This window comes from Elephas maximus, chromosome 22 (assembly GCF_024166365.1).
Source record: "Elephas maximus indicus isolate mEleMax1 chromosome 22, mEleMax1 primary haplotype, whole genome shotgun sequence".
NCBI classification, from domain to species: domain Eukaryota; kingdom Metazoa; phylum Chordata; class Mammalia; order Proboscidea; family Elephantidae; genus Elephas; species Elephas maximus.
In genome coordinates this window covers 60870185-60892312 of record NC_064840.1, presented here as the reverse complement: position 1 = coordinate 60892312, position 22128 = coordinate 60870185, and the positions used below count along the sequence as shown (strand labels likewise).

The 22128-nt window shown below is 37.3% G+C and overlaps 1 protein-coding gene across 1 annotated transcript in view; it reads right to left on the bottom strand.

Moving 5' to 3' along the window:
* LOC126065482 (disintegrin and metalloproteinase domain-containing protein 2-like) overlaps window positions 1-22128 on the bottom strand; it is a 113959-nt gene that overhangs the window by 26734 nt on the left and 65097 nt on the right. Inside the window, exons 13-15 of the mRNA XM_049865503.1 lie at window positions 20280-20460; window positions 9967-10065; window positions 9654-9849 (exon numbers count right to left, since the gene is read on the bottom strand). Coding sequence (XP_049721460.1) covers window positions 9654-9849; window positions 9967-10065; window positions 20280-20460 — 476 coding nt within the window. The remainder of the gene's footprint in view (window positions 1-9653; window positions 9850-9966; window positions 10066-20279; window positions 20461-22128) is intronic.

Genomic DNA, 22128 nt, shown 5'->3' with positions numbered 1-22128 from the left:
CAAGACAAAGTTTTGCCATCCTCAATTCTAAGGAGCATTCTGTTGTGTTTTTTCTAATTATTGATTTGTTCATTCTCTGGAAGTTCACAGTATACTAAATATTCTTTATCAACACAACTCAAATGCATCAATTCTTCTGTCTTCTTTTTTTATCTTACATGCATATGAGGAGATTGAAAAGATCACGGCTGGAGTCGGGCACATCTTAGTCATCAGAGCGACATCTTTGCTTTTCGTGACTTTAAAGAGGTCTTTTGCAACAAATTTGCCCAATGCAATATGTCATTTGATTTCTTGGTTGCTGTTTCCACTGGTGTTAACTGTTGATTCAATTTTTTTTTTTCTCCATTTACCATGATGTTGTTTATTGGTCCAGTGTAACTATGTACATTGGGTCTTATATAAATTCTAATCAAACCTTAACACACATCAGTTGCTACGTTAATTAAGGTGATTAGTCTCCCACCTCATATATGTAACAAAAAAAAAGATGAGTGATAGCAATAAGGGCTTTTAGACTGTTAAAACGATTAGCAAAAGCAAAAACTAAAGTTGGTAGACACTGGAACAATTTTTTAGCTAGAAACATGACGATGTAAAGTATCTTTCAAGAAAAAATTTAAAATATATTTTAGATGTATTAAAATAATTGAGAAAGAAGGTCATGATATATATTTACCAAAAAAAATTGCAGATTATGTGAATTGACAAGAAAGAAAAATAAGAAAAAAAGAAATTGGAATAACTATGGAAAGGCAATTGCATACAAACACATACTTAAAGAAGAAATACTCTTTTTCAACAATATAAAAGATGACTATACTCATGGACCTTGCCAGATGGACTCCACAAGGAAAAAAATCGGCTATATCTATGGAAAGAGAAAATGGAGAAGCTCATTATCATTAATCAAGACAAAGCCCAGGGCTGACTACAGAACAGACCATCTATAGAACATATGCAAGACCACATGAAGGTTTCTGTGGTCGAAAAATTTAATGGCACAAGAAACATCAAAGATGATAGAAGGAATACATATGTTCACTGTACTGAAATGAATTAGTTGATGTTCAACCACTTTAGGAGGTAGTATAGATCACGAGCCTCTGGTACTGAAGGAAGTTCAAGCCACCCTGAAGGCATTGGCGAAAGACAAACTCCAGGAGTTGACAGAATACTAATTAAGATAGTTCAAAATATGAATACAATGTTAGAGGCATCTATTACTCTATGTCAAGAAATTCAGCTCAGAAGATAGCTACTTGGCCTAATGACTGGAAGAGATCGATATTCATGCCCATTTCAAAGAAAGGCAATCAAATGAAATGCAAATATCATTGGACAATATCCTTAATATTGCACATAGGAAACCCCGGTTGCATAGTGGTTAGGTGCTACAGCTGCTAACCAAAGGGTCGGCAGTTCAAATCCACCAGGCGCTCCTCGGAAACTCTACGGGGCAGTTCTACTCTGTCCTATACGGTCGCTATGAGTCGGAATCGACTCGACGGCGCTGGGTTTTGGGTATTGCACATTAGCAAAATTTTGCTGAAGATAATTCAAAACTGGCTGTTGTCATACATCAACAGGGAACTGCCAGTAGTAAAAGCTGGATTCAGAAGAGGATGTGGAACAAGGGACATATCATTGCTGATGTCAGCTGGATCTTGGCTGAAAGCAGAGAATACAAGAAACATGGTTAATTGTGTTTAATCAACTACACAACGGCATTCAATAGTGTGGATCATAATAAATTATGGATAACATTATAAAGAATGGGAATAAATTATGGATAACATTATGAAGAAAGGGAATTGTGCTCATTAAGGACCTGAGCATAAATCAAGTAGTAGTAGTTTAAACAGGACAAGGAGACACTGCATGATTTAAAATCGGAAAAGTTGTACAGTGGGGTTTAATTTTCACATTACTAATTCGATCTGTATGCTAAGAAAGTAGTCTGATCAGAACGTCAGGATTGGAGGAAGATTCACTAACAACCTGCAATATGCAGATGGCACAGCCTTGCTGGTCAAAAATGACAAAGACTTGAAGCACTTACTGATGAATGTCAAAGACTACAGTCTTCAGTATGGATTATGCCTGAATGTGAAGAAAACAAAATCCTCACAACTAAACCAATAATCAATATCATGACAAAGAGAAACAAATTGAAATTGTCAATGATTTCATTCTACTTGGATCAAAAACCAATATCTATAAAAGCAGTGTGAAGAAATCAAACACATATTCCACTGAGTGATCTGTTGCAAAAGACCTCTCTAAAATTTTAAAAAGAAAAATGTCACCTTGATGATTAAGGTATGTCTGACCCAACCCATGGTCTTTTTAATCATCTCATATGTGTGAGACAGATGAACAATAAAAAAGGAAAACAGAAGAAGAATTGATGCATTTTAATAATGGTGTTGGCAAAGAATATTGAGTAGGCTATTTATTTATTTTTTTTATGGGCTGCCAAAAAAATTTTTTTTTTTCTTAGAAGAATTACAACAAGAATATTCTTTAGATATGAGGACGGCTTGATTACTTTGGAAACTTCAGAAGGAAAGGCCAGTCACTTAAAAATGACATCAGTCACTAGAAAATGACATCACAACCCTCAATGAGATGGATTGACACTATAATAACAAGGGAATAAAACATACCAACAATTACATAGATGGCATGGGACTGGGTAAAATTTCATTCTGTTATAAATAAGGTTGCCATGAGTGGGGAGGGGGGTGCAACTAACAACAATAATTATAACATTTGGAGACTTCAATACACCACTTTGAGTAATGGACAGAATATCTAGAGAGATCAGTAAGAAAACGGGAGGACCTGAATGACACTATAAATCCACTAGACCTAACATGTATATATATATGTTGTTAGGTGCTGTTGAGTTGGGACCAACTCATAGCAACCCCATGTACAACAGAACGAAACACTGCCTGGTCCTGTGCCATCCTCACAATCTTTCCTATGCTTGAATCCTTTGTTGCAGCCACTGTTGTCAATCCATCTTATTGAAGGTCTTCCTCTTTTTTGCTGACCATCTACTTTACCAAGCATGATGTCCTTCCTCAGGGACTGGTCCCTGCTGATAACTTGTCCAAAGTATGTGAGACGAAATCTTGCCGTCCTTGCTTCTAAGGAGCATTCTGGTTGTACTTATTCCGAGACAGATTTGTTTGTTCTTTTGGCAGTCCACGGTATATTCAGTATTCTTTGCCAAGACTGTAATTCAAAGGCAAGAATTCTTCTTTGGTCTTTCTTATTCATTGCCCAGTCTAGTCTTTAAAGTGACATCTTTGCTTTTTAACACTTTAAAGAGATCCTTTGCAGTGGACTGGAAACCCTGGTGGCATAGTGGTTAAGAGCTATGGCTGCTAACCAAAAGGTCAGCAGTTCGAATCCACCAGGCACTCCACAGAAGCCCTATGGGGCAGTTCTACTCTGTCCCATATGGTCATTATGAGTCGGAATCAACTTGATGGCAATGGATTCTTGCAGTGGATTTGCCCAATGCCATGCATAATTTGATATCTTGACTGCTGCTTCCATGGGCGTTGATTGTGGATCCAAGTAAAATGAAATCCTTGACAACTTCAATCTTTTCTCCGTTTATCATGCTGTTGCTTATTGGTCTAGTTGTGAGGACTTTTGTTTTATGTTGAGGTCTAATGCATACAGAAGGCTGTAGTCTTTGATCTTCTTCAGTAAGTGCTTCAAGTCCTCTTCACTCTCAACCAACAAGGTTGTGTCATCTCCATAACACAGGTTGTTAATGAGTCTTCCTCCAATCCTGATGCTGTGTTCTTCTTCATATAGACTAGCTTCTTGGATTATTTGCTCAGCATACAGATTGAATAAGTATGGTGACACAACCCTGACACACCTTTCTTGACTTTAAACCATGCAGTATCCCCTTGTTCTGTTTGAACGACTGTCTAAGTACAGGTTCCTCATAAGCACAGTTAAGTATTCCAGAATTCTCATCCTTCACAATGTTATCCATAATTTGTTATGATTCACACAGCCAAATGTCTTTGCCTAGTCAATAAAACACAGGTAAACATCTTCTGATAGCCTCTGCTTTCAGCCATTATCAATCTGACATCAGCAATGATATCCTTTGTTCCATGTCTTCTTCTGAATCTGGCTTGAATTTCTGGCAGTTCCTTGGCAATGTACAGCTGCAACTGCTTTTGAATGATCTTCAGAAAAATTTTACTTGTGTGTGATATTAATGATATTGTTGGATCACCTTTCTTTGGAATGGGTACAAATATGGATCTCTTCCCACTGGTCGGCCAGGTAGCTGTCTTCCAAATTTCTTGGCATAGACAAGTGAGCACTTCCAGCACTGCATCCATTTGTTGAAACAGCACAGTTGGTATTCTACATATATATATATATACACACACACACATACATAAATGTACAACATTCTAACAAACAACAGCAAAATATAAATTCTCTTCCAGTGCACATGGATTATTCTCCATGATAGCCTCCTAAACTGTGAAGACATAAATTTCTGTTTTTTACAATCTTCTGGTTAGCATTAAAGCATGTTAACCATTTGCACCAACAGAGGAGTCCATATAAACAATAGGGGACTAGAATCTTGATTATATATAGAATTTGGTTTTATCATTGAGGAAAAAAAAAAAGGGTGAAAGATATGAAAGAGACATTCAGAGAGGGGGAAAATTTATCATTTCTACAAAACAAAATCAACATAAACCTTATTCATAACCAAAGAAATGTCATTCAAGAGCACAGTGACATGCCACTTTTACAAATTACAGAAGTCTGATACTAACAAAAGTTGAAGAATAGATCAAGGGGAGCTAATATATACTGCTAGTGGTAGTGCAGATGAACAAAAAGTACTTTGAAAAACATTTAACATTGTCTTGCAACGCTGAAGTCTTGCACCTCCTATAACCAAATACTTACATTAGAGAAATTCTTGCAAATATGTACCAGGAAACATGTATGATAATGTTCACAACAGTGTTTATCATATATTGCTAAATTTGATTTACTAATACTAATGCAGGGTCACTATGAGTCAGAATCGACTCGACAGCACCAGGTTTTTGAATACTGAGTTTAGTATGAATGGTTATAATCATTAGAGAGACCTTATGATGAAGCTGACTCTTGAAGGCACCATGTATTTGTTTTATTTCTAAATCTGACAATACTTAATTCTTCATATTATATATATATATGGAAAACATACACAACAAAGTGACCATGCTGATGTAATAAGCACCCAGTTCAAGAAACACAAAATTGCTGGCTCAGCGGAATGCTCATTAATAATAGTCCTGTCAGGTTATCACTTCCGGATCTTTTATTTACCCACTGTTTTTTTTTTTTTTTTCTTGTTGGTCTGCTTATCAGCTAGTGAGAGAGGTACGTAATGCTCCCATTATAATTGGTATATTTCCATTTAATTCTGCCATTTTGTTTCACAGATTTTAAAGAGCTTTTAGAGATTTTAAAGTTCCCTACATTTTAAAGGTATCTTCTTGGTTGCATAAGGATGGAGGGTTGTGCCATCTCCCCTTCAGACTGACCAGTTCATCATGAACTGTTCTTCCTTTACTGCTTGTGATGTTTCTGACATCAAAGTCTACTTTCTCTGATATCTAACAGATCTTAGTTGGTGCGTACATGGTATATTCTTCACATTTTTTTACCTTCAACTCTTTACTTACATTTCAGTGTGCTGTGCAAAAGAAGAATATAGTTAATGTTTCTTTTTGTTCTTTAATCCAATCTTAGGTTTTACTTTGCATTATTAGCTCGTTTACATTTACTGTAATATTTTATATAGTTGGATGTGTATTTAGCACCTTGCTATTCTATTATTTTTCTGTTTGTCCCATTATGTTCTTTATTCCTACATTTTGTCTCCATTTCCATTTTCTATCTACCTATCATCTGTCTTTCTATCATCTATCTTCTATTTTCTATCTATCATCTCTGTCATATACTTTTACTGCCATTTGAGGAGTTTCCCTAAGATTAAAGCATGAATCTCAATTTAATACGGAATTGTTCCACTATCACTTCTATTATTCTGATAGAACAGTACACATTTTATGTTTCATTTTCCCCTGAGAATTTGCATTACATGTAGTCCCTGACTTACAATGGGGTTTCATTTTGGGGACTCCATTCCAAGTCAGTTCTGATGTAAGTCAAATACCTCTTTTTTTGTTTGTTTGCTTTCATTATTATTGCTTTTTGTTATCAGTATCTTTATAAATTCAAATTTTGAATATCTGCGAGAAAACATCTGAGAATGATAACATCAGCAAGTTATCCCCTTGCAACATTGTATGTAGTACCTATGACTAATGATAAGATGTACAAAAAAAAAAAAAAAAGATGGTGGTAAACGTGGTTCGTTGTAATTTTGAATACGTACCTGTATTTTTAAATGCATTTAATTCTACATATGCTTTAACTCCAAACCAGTGGGGGGGAAAAAACCCTGTCTTCGCATCAAGTCTATTCCAACTCATAGCAATCCTATAGGTCAGAGTAGAACTAACCCACAGGGTTTCCAAGGCTGTAATCTTTAAGGAAGCAGACTGCCACATCTTTCTCCCACGGAGGGCTAGTGGATTCGAACTGCTGACATTTTGGTTAGCAGCCGAGCACTTAACCATTGTGCTACCAGGGCTCCTTATTTAACTCCACGAGACATAATTATTGATTTGTATTTTTTCATTTTCCTTTCTTTCATGCACTTCCATATTTTCATTTGGGCTCATTTGTTTTTCCTACCCAAGGAACTGCAATTTTTTTTAGTGTAGGCATGTTGGCAAAGAATCATTTCAGAATTATTTCACCTTTTTTTTGAACTGCACTTTTTCTTTAGAAGAAAGTTTTTTTTTTTGTTAGTTGTTGTGAGTGGCTTTTGAGATGATTCTGACTCCATAGGGTTTTCAAGGCTGTGACCTTTGGAAAAGAGATACAAGACCTGTCTTCTGAGGTGTCTCTGGGTGAATTCAAACCTCTAACCTTTTGGCTAGTAGTCAAGCACTTAACTGTTTGTTGCACGCAAGGAGCCAGAAAATAGCTTAAACAAGATACAATTCTCCTATGATACAATTCCCTCATTCATAGTACACAAGTAAATGATTTTTAGTATATTCTCAGAGTAGTTCGACCACTTTCATATTCTAATTTTAGAACATTTTTATCAAATCAAAATAATCTTTCATACTTTAGCAATCATGCAACACACCACCCCTTCACCCCAGGCTCGGCATCCATTAATCTACTTATTATCTCTATAGATTTTCCTCTTCTGGACACTTGACCTGAATGGAATCACAAACTGTGTGTTCTTTTGTGACTACCTTCTTTGGTTTATCATGTTTTTAAGGTTCAGTCATGTTTAGCACTTATCAGCACTTCATTACTTTTTATTGCCTAATAATATTACATATTTTGTTCATTCCTTGGTTGATGGTTTGTTTCCATGAATGGAAGAGATGATGAAGTAAAACAGCTGAATAGATTTCCTTAGGTTCACCCTTCAGCCAATGTTTAGATAGGTGGTCTATAGGGCCAACAATAACACACGAGAGAGATGTGCATCATAGTTCAATCATGTATACGAGACTAATAGGCACACGAGCCCAAAAACAAAAATGAGAAGGTAGTAAGCAACAGGAAAACTGGACAAATGGAAACAGGGAACTGGGGATGGAGAAGGGGAGAGAGTTGACACATTGTGGGGTTGGCAACCAACATCACAAAACAATCCGTGTATTAATTGTTTAATGAGAAACTAATTTTCTCCACAAACTTTCACCTATATCAAAATTTGAAAAAAAAAAGAAAAAAATATTATATAGTGTTTAACTTCTGTACATTTTCCTGGAAGTTTCTGGTTATGTCTGAAAATATTCCTACAGTTTGACATAGTCTCTTCTTTTAAATTTTCTTCTGTGCTACATTCTATTGGGATGACTAGGTGTTTTTTGCTTGGATTTTTTTCAGGGAAAAAATATGGTTTTCTGTTTTTATTCCTCTAGAAGTTAACTGGAGTCCCTGGGTGGTGCAAATGGTTAAGCACATGGTTACTAACCCAAAGTTTGGCTGTTCAGGCCCACTCAGAAGCGCCTTGAAAGAAAGGCCTGGCAATCTGCTTCCAAAAGGTCACAACCATGAAAACCCTATGGAGCACAATTGTACTGTGCAACACATGGGGCCGCCATGAGTCAGAAGTGACTCAAAGGTAACTGACAGGTAGGGGTTTGACAACATATATATATATATTTTAGACAAAGCAATGACTTTTACTTTTCCTGTGAATATCATTTCTTCTTGTTTCATTCTTCTTTGTCCCAGTTTATGATTTACTCTTTTTGAATATCATTCACAACCAATTCTTACAGAGATGAATTTGGAAAGTAAATTACATAAGTTCAATAAGTGGTTTTGTGCATTTTCTCTTTTCTATCTTTTTATCATTCAGGCAGAATTTTCAAATTCCATCTTTCTGCTTAAATTTATGTTCTACATTTTCAGTGACTTATCCAGTATGCTGATTTATTTTTAAACTGAGCCAGTATACCTTTCATTTCAATCTTTTTCTTTCCTTCCCTCTCTCCCTAACTAACTGCCTATCTCTGCCCTTTCTTCCTCCATCCATTCCTTACTCTCTCTCTGCCTGCCTTTGATTCTCTCCGTCTTTCTTTTCTTTTTACAAAATATCCTCATTGCAGTTCCAAATCATTTACTTCCTCAGAAGGGTATTAATCCGTTTTCTAAGTTTCTTTCTTTGTATCTTCGTGTTAGATTTCTTCAAAACCGGTAATCATTCCTTATTGTGTGCTTATTTGGGGCCTTGATAAATCACTTTGCCACCTCTGTTAATACAGAAATTACAGTTGGAGTTGCTTCCTATTTCTGTTGAGAGAAAGCTAGCCCATAAGGTTGTTTCTATGAATACCCTAAATATTTCCTCCTTTGGTTTCTCTTCATCCTTCTCATACAGGCATGGAATACCGTTGCCATTGCTCCTGCTCCCATCTTCAGCACAATTTTATGTACACCCTGTACTGTGGTTTTCAACCTTAGTGTATGCGTCCTTTCAATGATTACAGTCTTTCTGATTTTTCATGAGTTGTCTTTGAGATTTTCATGAGTTCTCCTTGTAGTTCTTAGATGTGAATTGTGCATGTGAGGTGTGTCTCTGCATATGTGGTTTAAAGTATATTCATGTGCCTACATATATTTATGATCTTTTTAATGCCTATAGTCATATTTATTTACTTATTCTATATTTACCCCCCAAAATTGTGAATGTAGAGTGAGAAAAGGATATTGTAACTTGTGCTGGGTCTGCCTTCTTCCTTCTTGAATACAGAAGACTCAAAGACTCTGAACCTTTCCCTTTATTATTTTGTGGAAATAACTCAGAAGTTTAATTCCAGGTTACTGTTACATGTTTTATTTTTTACCATATTCCTTTTCTAAAATCTTTCACAGTATTTATATTAAAAAATCACATTACTAAAGAGAAACTAAAGCCCTATATAAACATCTATCGTTCTTTTCTGTTTTTAGAAATATGCTTATAGATATCAAATCAGAATAAATACCTTCACCAAATATACTGCTACATTGTTTCATCCCATCCATACATTTTCCATCCAGACAGATCCATTGATTCCCTCCACATGGATGTCCATTCTGAATAAAAAGATCTTCTTGGCATGCTGCAGATGATCCATTGCAATATTCATTTAGATCACATTCATCCATGGCAGACCTACACACTTCTCCTTTTACCTTAAACTGATGGAACAGAGCAAATGACACTGAGTAAAGCAGACTGTGAACATATGACAAGAATGATCACTTTATTTAATGTGGACTATATAGGTTTTTATATAGAAATGAAATAGCTCTTACATTACAATTATGACAGCACTCTCCATGAGCACACTGTGACCCTGGTGTCAGTGTACAAGTGCCACTACTACAGCATGGTGCTGACTGGGCAGCACAATCCTGAAAGGCAAATCAAATGCTCTGAAGTGTCTTCCAACTTTTATTTCCCTTGAATAGATATTTTAGTGAGAACAATATATTACACAATAAACAGACAGATGCTTAAGTTACATGTTAGAAAACATAAGAAATAAAGCTCATTATTCACTCTTTTATTTAAAAGGCAGTGCCAACTATATGGTCTGGGTATACTGCTAGCAGGATTTTCTGAAGTCTTGGAGTCCACCACAGCCAAGACATCAAAAAAGACAGATACCATTTAAACCTTGAGCAAAAACTATCTCCTGAGGTCACCCTTTAGCGAAATACCAGATTGGCACACAAAATAAAGAATATTACCTGTAAGTAGAGTACTCTAGTAAAATACCATCTATATGAGACAAAAATGTCAACAATCACTCTAAAGCAAAGATGAGAAGATAAGGGACTCTAGGGATCTAGAGTTCTGTAAATGGAACAACCAGAACACAATTAAAGAGAATGTTGATGCATGTAACCAACATCACTAAATAATTTGTGTAGGAATTGTCAAATGGAAACATAATTTCCTGTGAAAACTTTCACCAAAACACAATAAAATATTGTATACATATAAAAGGAGCCCTGGTGGCACAGTGGTTAAGAGCTCAAAAACTAACTAAAAGGCCAGCAGTTTGAATCCACCAGGCGCTCCTTGGAAACTCTATGGGCCAGTTCTACTCTGTCCTATAGGGTCACTATGAGTTGGAATTGACTTGTAGGCAATGTTTTTTTGAGTTTTGGGGTACTTTTTAAGGAGCTCTGGTGGTGCAGCAGTTAACTGTTCAGCTGTTAGCAAAAGGTTGGCAGTTCAAATCCATCAGCTGCACCAATAAAGAGACAGAGAGTGGAGAATGGATAAAAAAAAAAATGATCTGTCTATATGCTGCCTACAAGAGACATACCTTAGACTTAAAGACACGAACTAAAACTCAAAGGATGAAAAAAATATATCAAGCAAACAACAACCAAAAAAGAGCAGAAGTGGCAATATTAATTTCTGATAAAATAGACATCAAACTTAAATTCACCACAAAGGATGAGGAAGGAGACTATATAATGATTAAATGGACAATATACCAGGAGGATGTAACCATAATAAATATTTATGCCCCCAACACAGGGCTGCAAGATACATAAAACAAATTCTAACAGCATTGAAAAAGGAGATAGACAGCTCCACAATAACAGTGGAAGACTGCAACGCACTACCTTTGGTGAAAGACAGGACATCCAGAAAGAAGCTCAGTAAAGACACGGGAGATCTAAATGCCACAATCAACCAACTCGACCTTATAGGCATATACAGAACACCCCACCCAACAGCAGCCAAGTATACTTTCTTTTCTAGTGCACTTGGAACAGTCTCTAGAATAGACCACATATTAGGTCATAAAGCAAGCCTTGGCAGAATCTAAAACATTGAAAAATTACAAAGCATCTTCTTTGAACATAAGGCCATAAAAGTGGAAATCAATAACAGGAAAAGCAGGGAAAAGAAATCAAACACTTGGAAACTGAACAATACCCTGCTGAGAAAAGACTGGATTATAGAAGACATTAAGGATGGAATAAAGAAATTCAGAGAATCCAGTGAGAATGAAAACGCTTCCTATAAGAATCTTTGGGACTCAGCAAAAGCGGGGCTCAGAGGCCAATTTACATCAGTAAATACACACATCCAAAAAGAAGAAAGGGCCGAAATCAAAGAATTATCCCTACAACTTGAACAAATAGAAAGAGAGCAACAAAAGAAACCCACAGGCACGAGAAGAAAACAAATAATAAAAATTAGAGCTGAACTAAATGAAATAGAAAACAGAAAAATAATTGAAAGAATTAACAAGACCAAAAGCTGGTTTTTTGAAAAAAATCAACAAAATTGATAAACCACTGGACAAACTGACAAAAGAAAAACAGGAGAGGAAGCAAATAACCCAAATAAGAAATTAGATGGGTGATACTACAACAGACCCAACTGATATTAACCGAATCATATCAGATTACTATGAAAAATTGTACTCGATAAATTTGAACTTAGAAAATGGATGAATTCCCAGAAACACCCTACATATCTAAACTAACACAGAGGTAGAACAACTAAATAGCCCCATAACAAAAGAAGAGATTGAAAAGGTAATCAAAAAACTCCCAACAACAACAAAAAGCCTTGGTCTGGGCAGCTTCACTGCAGAGTTCTACCACACTTTCAGAGAAGAGTTAACACCACTACCACTAAAGGTATTTCAGAGCATAGAAAAGGATGGAATACTACCAAACTCATTCTATGAAGCCAGCATATCCCTGATACCAAAACCAGGTAAAGACACCAAGGAAAAGAAAATTATAGACCTATATCCCTCACGAATGTAGATGCAAAAATCCTCAACAAAAATCTAGCCAATAGAATTCAACAACATATCAAAAAAAATAATGCACCATGACCAAGTGGGATTCATACCAGGTACGCAGGTTTATGGATGCAGGGATGGTTCAACATTAGAAAGACAATTAATGTAATCCTCCACATAAATAAAAGACAAGAATCACATGATTTTAACAATTGATGCAGAACAGATATTTGACAAAGTTCAACACTCATTCATGATAAAAACTCTGAGCAAAATAGGAACAGAAGGAAAATTCCTTAACATAATAAAGGGCATTTATACAAAAGCAACAGCTAACATCACCCTAAATGGAGAGAGCCTGAAAACATTCCCATTGAGATCGGGAAACCAGACAAGGATGCCCTTTATCACCACTCTTATTCAACATTTTGCTGGAAGTCCTAGCCACAGCAATTAGGTAGATAAAGAAATAAAGGGTATCCAGATTGGCAAGGAAGAAGTCAAAGTATCTGTATTTGCAAATGCCATGATCTTATACACAGAAAACCCTAACGAATCCTCAAGAAAACTACTGAAACTAATAGTTCAGGAGAGTATTGGGATATAAGATAAACATACAAAAATGAGTTGGATTCCCCTACATCAACATAAGAACATCGAAGAGGAAATCACCAAATCAATGCCATTTACAGTAACCCCCAAGAAGATAAAATACTTAGGAATAAATCTTACCAGAGATGTAAAAGACTTACACAAAGAAAACTACAGAACACTTTTGCAAGAAAACAAAAGAGACTTACATAAGTGGAAGAACTTGCCTTGCTCATGGATAAGAAGACTTAACATTATGAAAATGTCTATTCTACCAAAAGCGATCTATACATTTAATGCAATTCCAATCCAAATCCCAATGACATTCTTTAATGACATGGAGAAACAAATCACCAGCTTCATATGGGAGGGAAAGAGGCCGCGGATAAATAAGGCATTACTGAAAAAGAAGAACAAAGTGGGAGGCCTTACTTTACCTGATTTTAGAACCTATTATACCCCTACAGTAGTCAAAACAGCCTGGTAATGGAACAACAACAGATACATGGACCAATGGAACAGAATTGAGAATCCAGACATAAATCCACCCACATATGAGCAGTTGATATTTGACAAAGGCCCCAAAACAGTTAAATGGAGAAAAGACAGTCTTTTTAACAAATGGTGCTGACATAACCGTATATCCATCTGCAAAAAAATGAAACAAGACCCATACCTCACACCACACACAAAAACTAACTCCAAATGGATCAAAGACGTAAATATAAAATGTAAAATGATAAAGATCATGGAAGAATAAATAGGAACAACGTTAGGAGCCCTAATACATGGCATAAACAGTATACAAAACATTATAAAGAAAGTAGAAGAAAAACTAGATAACTGGGAGCTCCTAAAAATCAAACACCTATGCTTATCCAAAGACTTCACCAAAACAGTAAAAAGGCTACCTACAGACTGGGAAAAAGTTTTTAGCTATGACATTTCTGATCAGCAACTGATCTCTAAAATCTACATGATACTGCAAAAACTCAAGTGCAAAAAGACAACCCAATTAAAAAATGGGCAAAAGATATGAATAGACACTTCACTAAAGAAGACATTCAGGTAGCTAACAGATATATAAGGAAATGTTCACAATCATTAGCCATTAGAGAAATGCAGATGAAAACTACAACGAGATTTCACCTCACTCCAACAAGGCTGGCATTAATCCAAAAAACACAAAACAAGAAATGTTGGAGAGGCTGTGGAGAGATTGGAACACTTCTACACTGCTGGTGGGAATGTCAAATGGTACAACCACTTTGGAAATCGATTGGCACTTCCTTAAAAAGCTAGAAATAGAACTATCATATGATCCAGCAATCCCACTCCTTGGAATATATCCTACAGAAATAAGGGCCTTTACACAAACAGATATACACACACCCATGTTCATTGCAGCACTGTTTACAATAGCAAAAAGATGGAAGCAACCAAGGTGCCCATCAATGGATGAATGGTTAAATAAATTATGGTGTACTCACACAATGCAATACTACACATAGATAAAGAACAGTGAGGAATCTGTGAAACATTTCATAACATGGAGGAACCTGGAAGGCATTATGCTGAGTGAAATTAGTGAGTTGCAAAAGGATAAATATTGTATAAGACCACTATTATAAGAGCTTGAGAAATAGTTTAAATTGAGAAGAAAACATTCTTTTGTGGTTACAAGAGGGGAGACGGAGGGAGGGTGGGAGGGGGCACTCACTAATTAGATAGATAAGAACTACTTTGGGTGAAGGGAAAGACAGCACACAATACAGGGAGGTCAGCACAACTGGACTAAACCAAAAGCAAAGAAGTTTCCTGAATAAACTGAATGCTTCAAAGGCCAGCGTAGCAGGGGCAGGGGTCTGGGGACCATGGTTTTAGGGGACATCTAAGTCAAATGGCATAATAAAATCTATTAAGAAAACATTCTGCATCACACTTTGAAGAGTGGCGTCTGGGGTCTTAAATGCTAGCAAGTGGCCATCTAAGATGCATCAATGGGTCTCAACCCACCTGGATCAAAGGAAAATGAAGAACACCAAGGACACAAGGTGATTATGAGCCCAAGAGACAGAAAGGGCCACATGAACCAGAGTCTACATCATCCTGAGACCAGAAGAACTAGATGGTGCCCGGCTACAACTGATGACTGCCCTAACAGGGAACACAACAGAGAATCCGTGAGGGAGCAGGAAAGCAGTGGGATGCAGACCCCAAATTCTCATAAGACCAGACTTAATGGTCTGACTGAGACTAGAAGGACCCTGGTGGTCATGGCCCCCAGACCTTCTGTTGGCCCAGGACAGGAACCATTCCCGAAGCCAACTCTTCAGACATGGATTGGACTGGACAATGGGTTGAAGAGGGATGCTGGTGAGGAGTGAGCTTCTTGGATCAGGTGGACACTTGAGACTATGTTGGTATCTCCTGCCTGGAGGGGAGATGAGAGGGTAGAGGGGTTTAGAAGCTGACGAAAAGGACACAAAAAGAGAGTGGAGGGAGAAAGCGGGGTGTCTCATTAGGGGGAGAGTAATTGGGAGTGTGTAGCAAGGTGTATATGGGTTTATGTGTGAGAGATTGACTTGATTTGTAAACTTTCACTTAAAGCACAATAAAAACTGTTAAAAAAAAAAAAAAAAAAAAACCTACCAACAACAACAAAAAGGCCTGGCCCGGAAAGCTTCACTGCAGAATTCTACCAAAGTTTCAGAGAAGAATTAATACCAGTACTAATAAGGGTATTTCAGAGCATAGAAAAGGATGGAATACTCCCAGACTAATTTTATGAAGCCACCATATCCCTGATACCAAAACCAGGTAAAGACACCACAAAAAAAGAAAATTACAGACCTATACCCCTTACGGACTTAGGTGCAAAATCCTCAACAAAATTGTAGCCAATAGAATTCAACAACATATTAAAAAAAATAATTCACCATGACCAAGTGGGATTCATACCAGGTATGCTTTTTTTTTATGCAGGGATGGTTCAACAATAGCAAAACAATCAATTCAATCCATCATATAAATAAAACAAAAGACAAGATCCACATGATTTTATCAATTGATGTAGAAAAGACATTTGACAAAGTTCAATACCCATTCATGATAAAAACTCTCAGCAAAATAGGAATAGAAGAAAAATTCCTCAACATAATAAAGGGCATTTATAAAAAGCCAACTGCCAACATCATCCTAAATGGAGAAAGTCTGAAAGCATTCCCCTTGAGAACGGGAAACCAGACAAGGATGCCCTTTATCACCACTCTTATTCAACATTGTGCTGGAGGTCCTAGCCAGAGCAATTCAGTAGATAAAGAAATAAAGGGCATCCAGATTGGCAAGGAAGAAGTCAAAGTATCTGTATTTGCAGATGCCATGATCTTATACACAGAAAACCCTAACGAATCCTCCAGAAAACTACTGAAACTAATAGAAGATTTCAGCAGAGTATCGGGAGACAAGATAAACACACAAAAATCAGTTGGATTCCTCTACACCAGCAAAAAGAACCTCGAGGAGGAAATCACCAAATCAATACCATTTACAGTAGCCCCTACGAAGATAAAATACTTACCAGAGATGCAAAACTCCTATATGTAGAAAACTACGAGATGCTACTGCGAGAAAACAAAAGAGACCTACATAAGCGGAAAAAAAGACATTGCTCATGGATTGGAAGACTTAACATTGTAAAAATTTCTATTCTACCAAAAGCCATCTTTAGAAACAATGCAATTCTTATCCAAATTCCAATGGTATTTTTTAATGAGATGGAGAAACAAGCCACCAACTTCATATGGAAGGGAAAGAGGCCCTGGGTAAGTAAAAAAAAAAAAAAAGTAAAGCATTACTGAAAAAGAACAAAATGGGAGGTCTCACTCTACCTGATTTTAAAACCTATTGTACTGCCACAGTAGTCAAAACAGCCTGGTACTTGTACAACAACAGATACATAGACCAATGGAACAGAATTGAGAATCCAGACATAAATCCATCCACATATGAGCAGCTGATATTTGACAAAGGCCCAAAGCCAGTAAAATGGGGAAAAGACAGCCTTTTTAACAAATGGTGCTAGTATAACTGGATATCCATCTATAAAAAATGGAACAAGACCCATACCTCACACCATGCACAAAAACAAACTCCAAATGGATCAAAGACCTAAAAATAAAATCTAAAACAATAAAGATCATGGAAGAAAAAATAGGGACAATGCTAGGAGCCCTAATACATGGCATAAACAGTACACAACATGTTATTAGCAATGCAGAAGAGAAGCCGGGTAACTGGAACCCCCTAAATATCAAACACTTATGCTCATCCAAAGTCTTCAGCAAAAGAGTAAAAAGATTACGTACAGGCTGGGAAAAAGTTTTTAGCTATGACATTTTGGATCAGGGCCTGATCTCTAAAATCTACTTGATACTGCAAAAGTTCAACTACAAAAACACAAATAACCCAATTAAAAAATGGACAAAGGATATGAACAGGCACTTCACTAAAGAAGGCATTCAGGTAGCTAACAGATACATGAGGAAATGCTCACGATCATTAACCATTAGAGAAATGCAGATCAAAACTACAATGAGATTCCATCTCACTCCAACAAGGCTGGCATTAGTCCAAAAAACACAAAACAAGAAATGTTAGAGAGGTTGTGGAGAGACTGGAACACTCATACACTGCTGGTCAGAATGTAAAATGGTACAATCACTTTGGAAATAAATTTGGTGCTTCCTTAAAAAGCTAGAAATAGAACTATCATACGATCCAGCAATTCCACTCCTTGGAATATATCCTACAGAAATAAGAGCCTTTACACAAACAGATATATACACACCCATGTTCATTGCAGCTCTGTTTACAATAGCAAAAAGATGGAAGCAACTAAGGTGCCCATCAACGGATGAATGGATAAATAAATTATGGTATATTCACACAATGGAATACTACACATAGATAAAGACCAGTGAGGAATCTGTGAAACATTTCGTAATATGGAGGAACCTGGAAGGCATTATGCTGAGTGAAATTAGTTGCAAAAGGACAAATATTGTATAAGACCACTATTATAAGAACTTGAGAAATAGTTTAAACAGAGAAGAGAATATTCTTTGATGGTTACGAGAGGGGGAAGGAAGGAGGGAGGGAGAGGGGATTTCACTAATTAGATAGTAGATAAAAACTATTTTAGGTGAAGGGAAAGACAACGCACAGTACAGGAGAGGTCAGTACAACTGGACTAAACCAAAAGCAGCTTCCTGAATAAACTGAACGCTTCAAAGACTAGTGTAGCAGGGGCAGGGGTTTGGGGACCATGGTTTCAGGGGACATCTAAGTTAATTGGCATAATAAAATCTATTAAGAAAACATTCTGCATCCCACTTTGGAGAGTGGCATCTGGGGTCTTAAATGCTAGCAAGTGCCCATCTAAGTTACATCAACTGTTCTCAACTGACCGGGAGCAAAGGAGAATGAAGAACACCAAAGACACAAGGTAATTTTGAGCCCAAAACGCAGAAAGGGCCACATAAAGCAGAGACTACACCAGCCTGAGACCAGAAGAACTAGATGGTGCCCGGCTACAACCTACAGGAAACTGTCCTGACAGGGAACACAACAGAGAAGCTGTGAGGGAGCAGGATAGCAGTGGGATGCAGACCCTGAATTCTCATAAAAAGACTAGACTTAATGGTCTGACTGAGGCTAGAATGACCCTGGAGGTCATGGTCCCCAGACCTTCTGTTAGCCCAAGACAGGAACCATTCCTAAAGCTAACTCTTCAGACAGGGATTGGACTGGACTATGGGATAGACAACGATACTGGTGAAGGATGAACTTCTTGGGTCATGTAGACACATGAGACTATGTTGGCATCTCCTGTCTGAAGGGGAGATGAGAGGGTAGAGGGTGTCAAAAGCTGGCCGAACAGACAAGAAAAGACAGTGGAGGGAAGGAGTGTGCTGTCTCATTAGGGGGAGAACAATTAGGAGTATACAGGAAAGTGTTTATAAATTTTTGTATCAGAGTCCGACTTGATTTTTAAACTTTCGCTTAAAGCACAATAAAAATTAAAAAAAAAAAAAACCTATTCCAAGGGCTAATAAGGGTAATGGATAAAAAAGAAGACTGAAGAAACAATACTGAAGACACAAACACAAATACACACATTTTAACATTTCGAAAATTCCTAGGGCTGTGAAATGGGGTTATTGAGCAAAAATCTTAACTAGTTACACAAAAGTGATTTGTAGATTTCACTAGTCTTAATACGTGTTATAACAAGGTACTTCCTAGGGCACACTGATTATGCAGTATTTCCAGAGCTACTCTGCTCAATAAATGTTGTTGCTATCGCCTTCTATATGGAATTCCAGAGGGGAAAGTTATACCACAGAGGTTCAGAACTCGATTATATGGCACTTAATGGAATTAAGATTTATTCATGTCAATTTTTCATGGGTATTTAAGATGGTTACTTTAAGACCCCAAACAAAAAACAGAAAAATAAGTGGGTGGTGGTGAAAATAATTCTCTACCAACATATTACCTAATCTAGGTATCTAGAGACACATTTTTCATGTTGGGAAGGGTGCACATGAATGGTCTTAGCCTCTGCAATAGCGGACACTGAATGCCATTCATGTTTTCTTGATTCTTTCAGGTCTATACCGCTTGACCTGAGTCTCACAATACCTCTCCTTCACTGCATTCCCTTCATCTCTACTCTTACCACCCCTCCCTTCCAATCCAGCAGCTTTATATAATTTCTATGGGTTGAAAATCTGGCTTTGCCTGATTATGTATGTTCTGAGTCTTTTTGGCTTAAATGTTGACCTGGATTCAAACAGTCAAAAGCCACAAGCATGACTTCTATGTTTTCTTGTTCCACTGTGAAATATTTATATTTATTTTTCCAAATGATCGATGATCACAGGTTTCAAAGATATACTAGGGCAGAATATCACCCAAATGGTACCGGTAAACTCAGTTGTAAAATTTTATGAACTCAAAAGTTACCTATGTGGATAATCTACAAATCACTGAATCTAATATACAAGGGTACAAAAAATAAATAAATAAATAAATAAATAAAATAAAAACTCATTAGCTTGTTATAATCCGTATATACCTTCCTAAGGCCTTTATAAATAAATTAAGGAAAATGGCACTGTAATGCTATAAAATTTAATTAATATTTGAATATAATTCTGGTAGATCATATACTTCCAGTTTATTACCAACCTCTGCAGACCCACAGTCACATTGCTCTCCTTGTTCCACTTCTCCATTACCACAAACTGCCACCTTGTAGGATGGACCTAAGTGTGGCTGATTTTGAAGACACTGGGACTTAGGCTCTGACATAAAACGTGCAAAATCCTCCATGCTGCAGTTACTAAAGATCTTCATGCCACTGGTAAGACTAAAAAAATACAGCAGACTTCAGCATTTTTATGTAAGAATTAGTTTATTTCTATAAACCGCCTACCATTGGAACAAAGCTATTTGATAGCATTCCATAATAGACCAAATGCTCAAGCTTGTTAGTGCTAAGCTGTCATCTTTTTGCGTGTGGGATGTCAACCGTGCAAGAATTTATATTAAATATCCTTTAGTAGAAAAAAGGAGTCCTGGGCTGGTGCAGTTTATGCACTTGGCGGCTAACCAAAAGTTTGGAGGTTCAAGTCTATCCGGAGCCACCACGGAAGAAAAGTCTGGAGATCCACTTCTGCAAATCTGCCATGGAAAACCCTGTGAAGCACAGTTATTCTCTATCCCTGTCTAAACCCACGTATAGCTTCTCATCTCATTCAGTGTAAAAGTAACACGATCTATCTACCATTTCCTCCTCTGAGGTCATCCTCTTCATCGATCTCAACTACGATCAACTACAGTGGCCCTTTGCTGCCCTTTCTGTCAAACATTTATCTATTTTCTCTCAATATACATGCATGTCTCTATCAATTGTTTCAAAATACTCTCAGAGATAATATTTCTAACCGTATGTTGAAAATATCACCTCGTTATTACTCTTTGTTCCCTTCAAGTGACTTTTATTTTTCTTCAAAATTTATCATAACCTGGAATATTACCTACTTAATTATTTATTGACTGTATTCTCCTATTAGATTTTAACTCCAGGAAAAAAGGCACTCCCATTGTTTATTAGGTGCAGTGCAATGTATCATGTTTGTGTGGCCTTCCTCACCATGGTCTTGCATCTCCCACCAAAGTGATTGGATAGGACTGTGCAAATGAGGTAATTGTGGCCTACCAAGGGGGTCGGTCAATTTTGCCTTAAAAGAGAGCCAATTCCAGAGCAGAAGAAAATCCCACCACTATCGAGGAAGAAAGCCAGGAATGGGGGCAAGTCCTTTGGACCCAGGATCCCTGGACTGAAAAGCTCTTGGAAACAGGAGAGAGAGAGCATGAGAAGCAGTGGTAGGAGATGGCGTGGTAGGCTTCCTGGCCCACGGAACCAGAAAACTGAGTGCCTTTGGGCAGAAGCCTTGCTGGCAGAGTAGAGTACCTTGGGGCACTTACTGGCAGAGCTAAAAGAACTTTGTAACACTTGTCTGAGCAGTACAGGGCTGAGAGGCCAGGGACAGGCATGACTGCTGCACAGCTGGAAAGAGACTGTCCTGACGGAAGAATTGTATCGTGAATATTCCTCAATGTGAACTGCAACCTGTTACTTCCCTAATAAACCCCATAATGCTGAGTATTGTCTGTGAGTTCTGTGTGGCCATTGCAATTAATTATCGAGCCAAGCAGAGAAGTAGAGAGTGCCGCGGGAGTGAAGGTTGGTGTCAGAATTGGTAAAGATGGTGGCCAAAGGGGGCATGTCTTATCTTTGCCTCATAAGAATCAGCCCAGGGCTGTTGATTTTGATTCTCCTTTCCCTTTGTGAACTTGGAAGAGGTCAGACACTACCCTGAGGCCATTTTTACACTAGGAGTAAGAGTTCAATAATTATTTCTAAAATTGAATGTGCGCATGAATGAAATCTTCTGCCACGATTAGTAGATTCTTGACGTGTTGCAGTGGGATTTTTATTTTGAGTAGTATCAACTTTATTTTTAAAAGATTA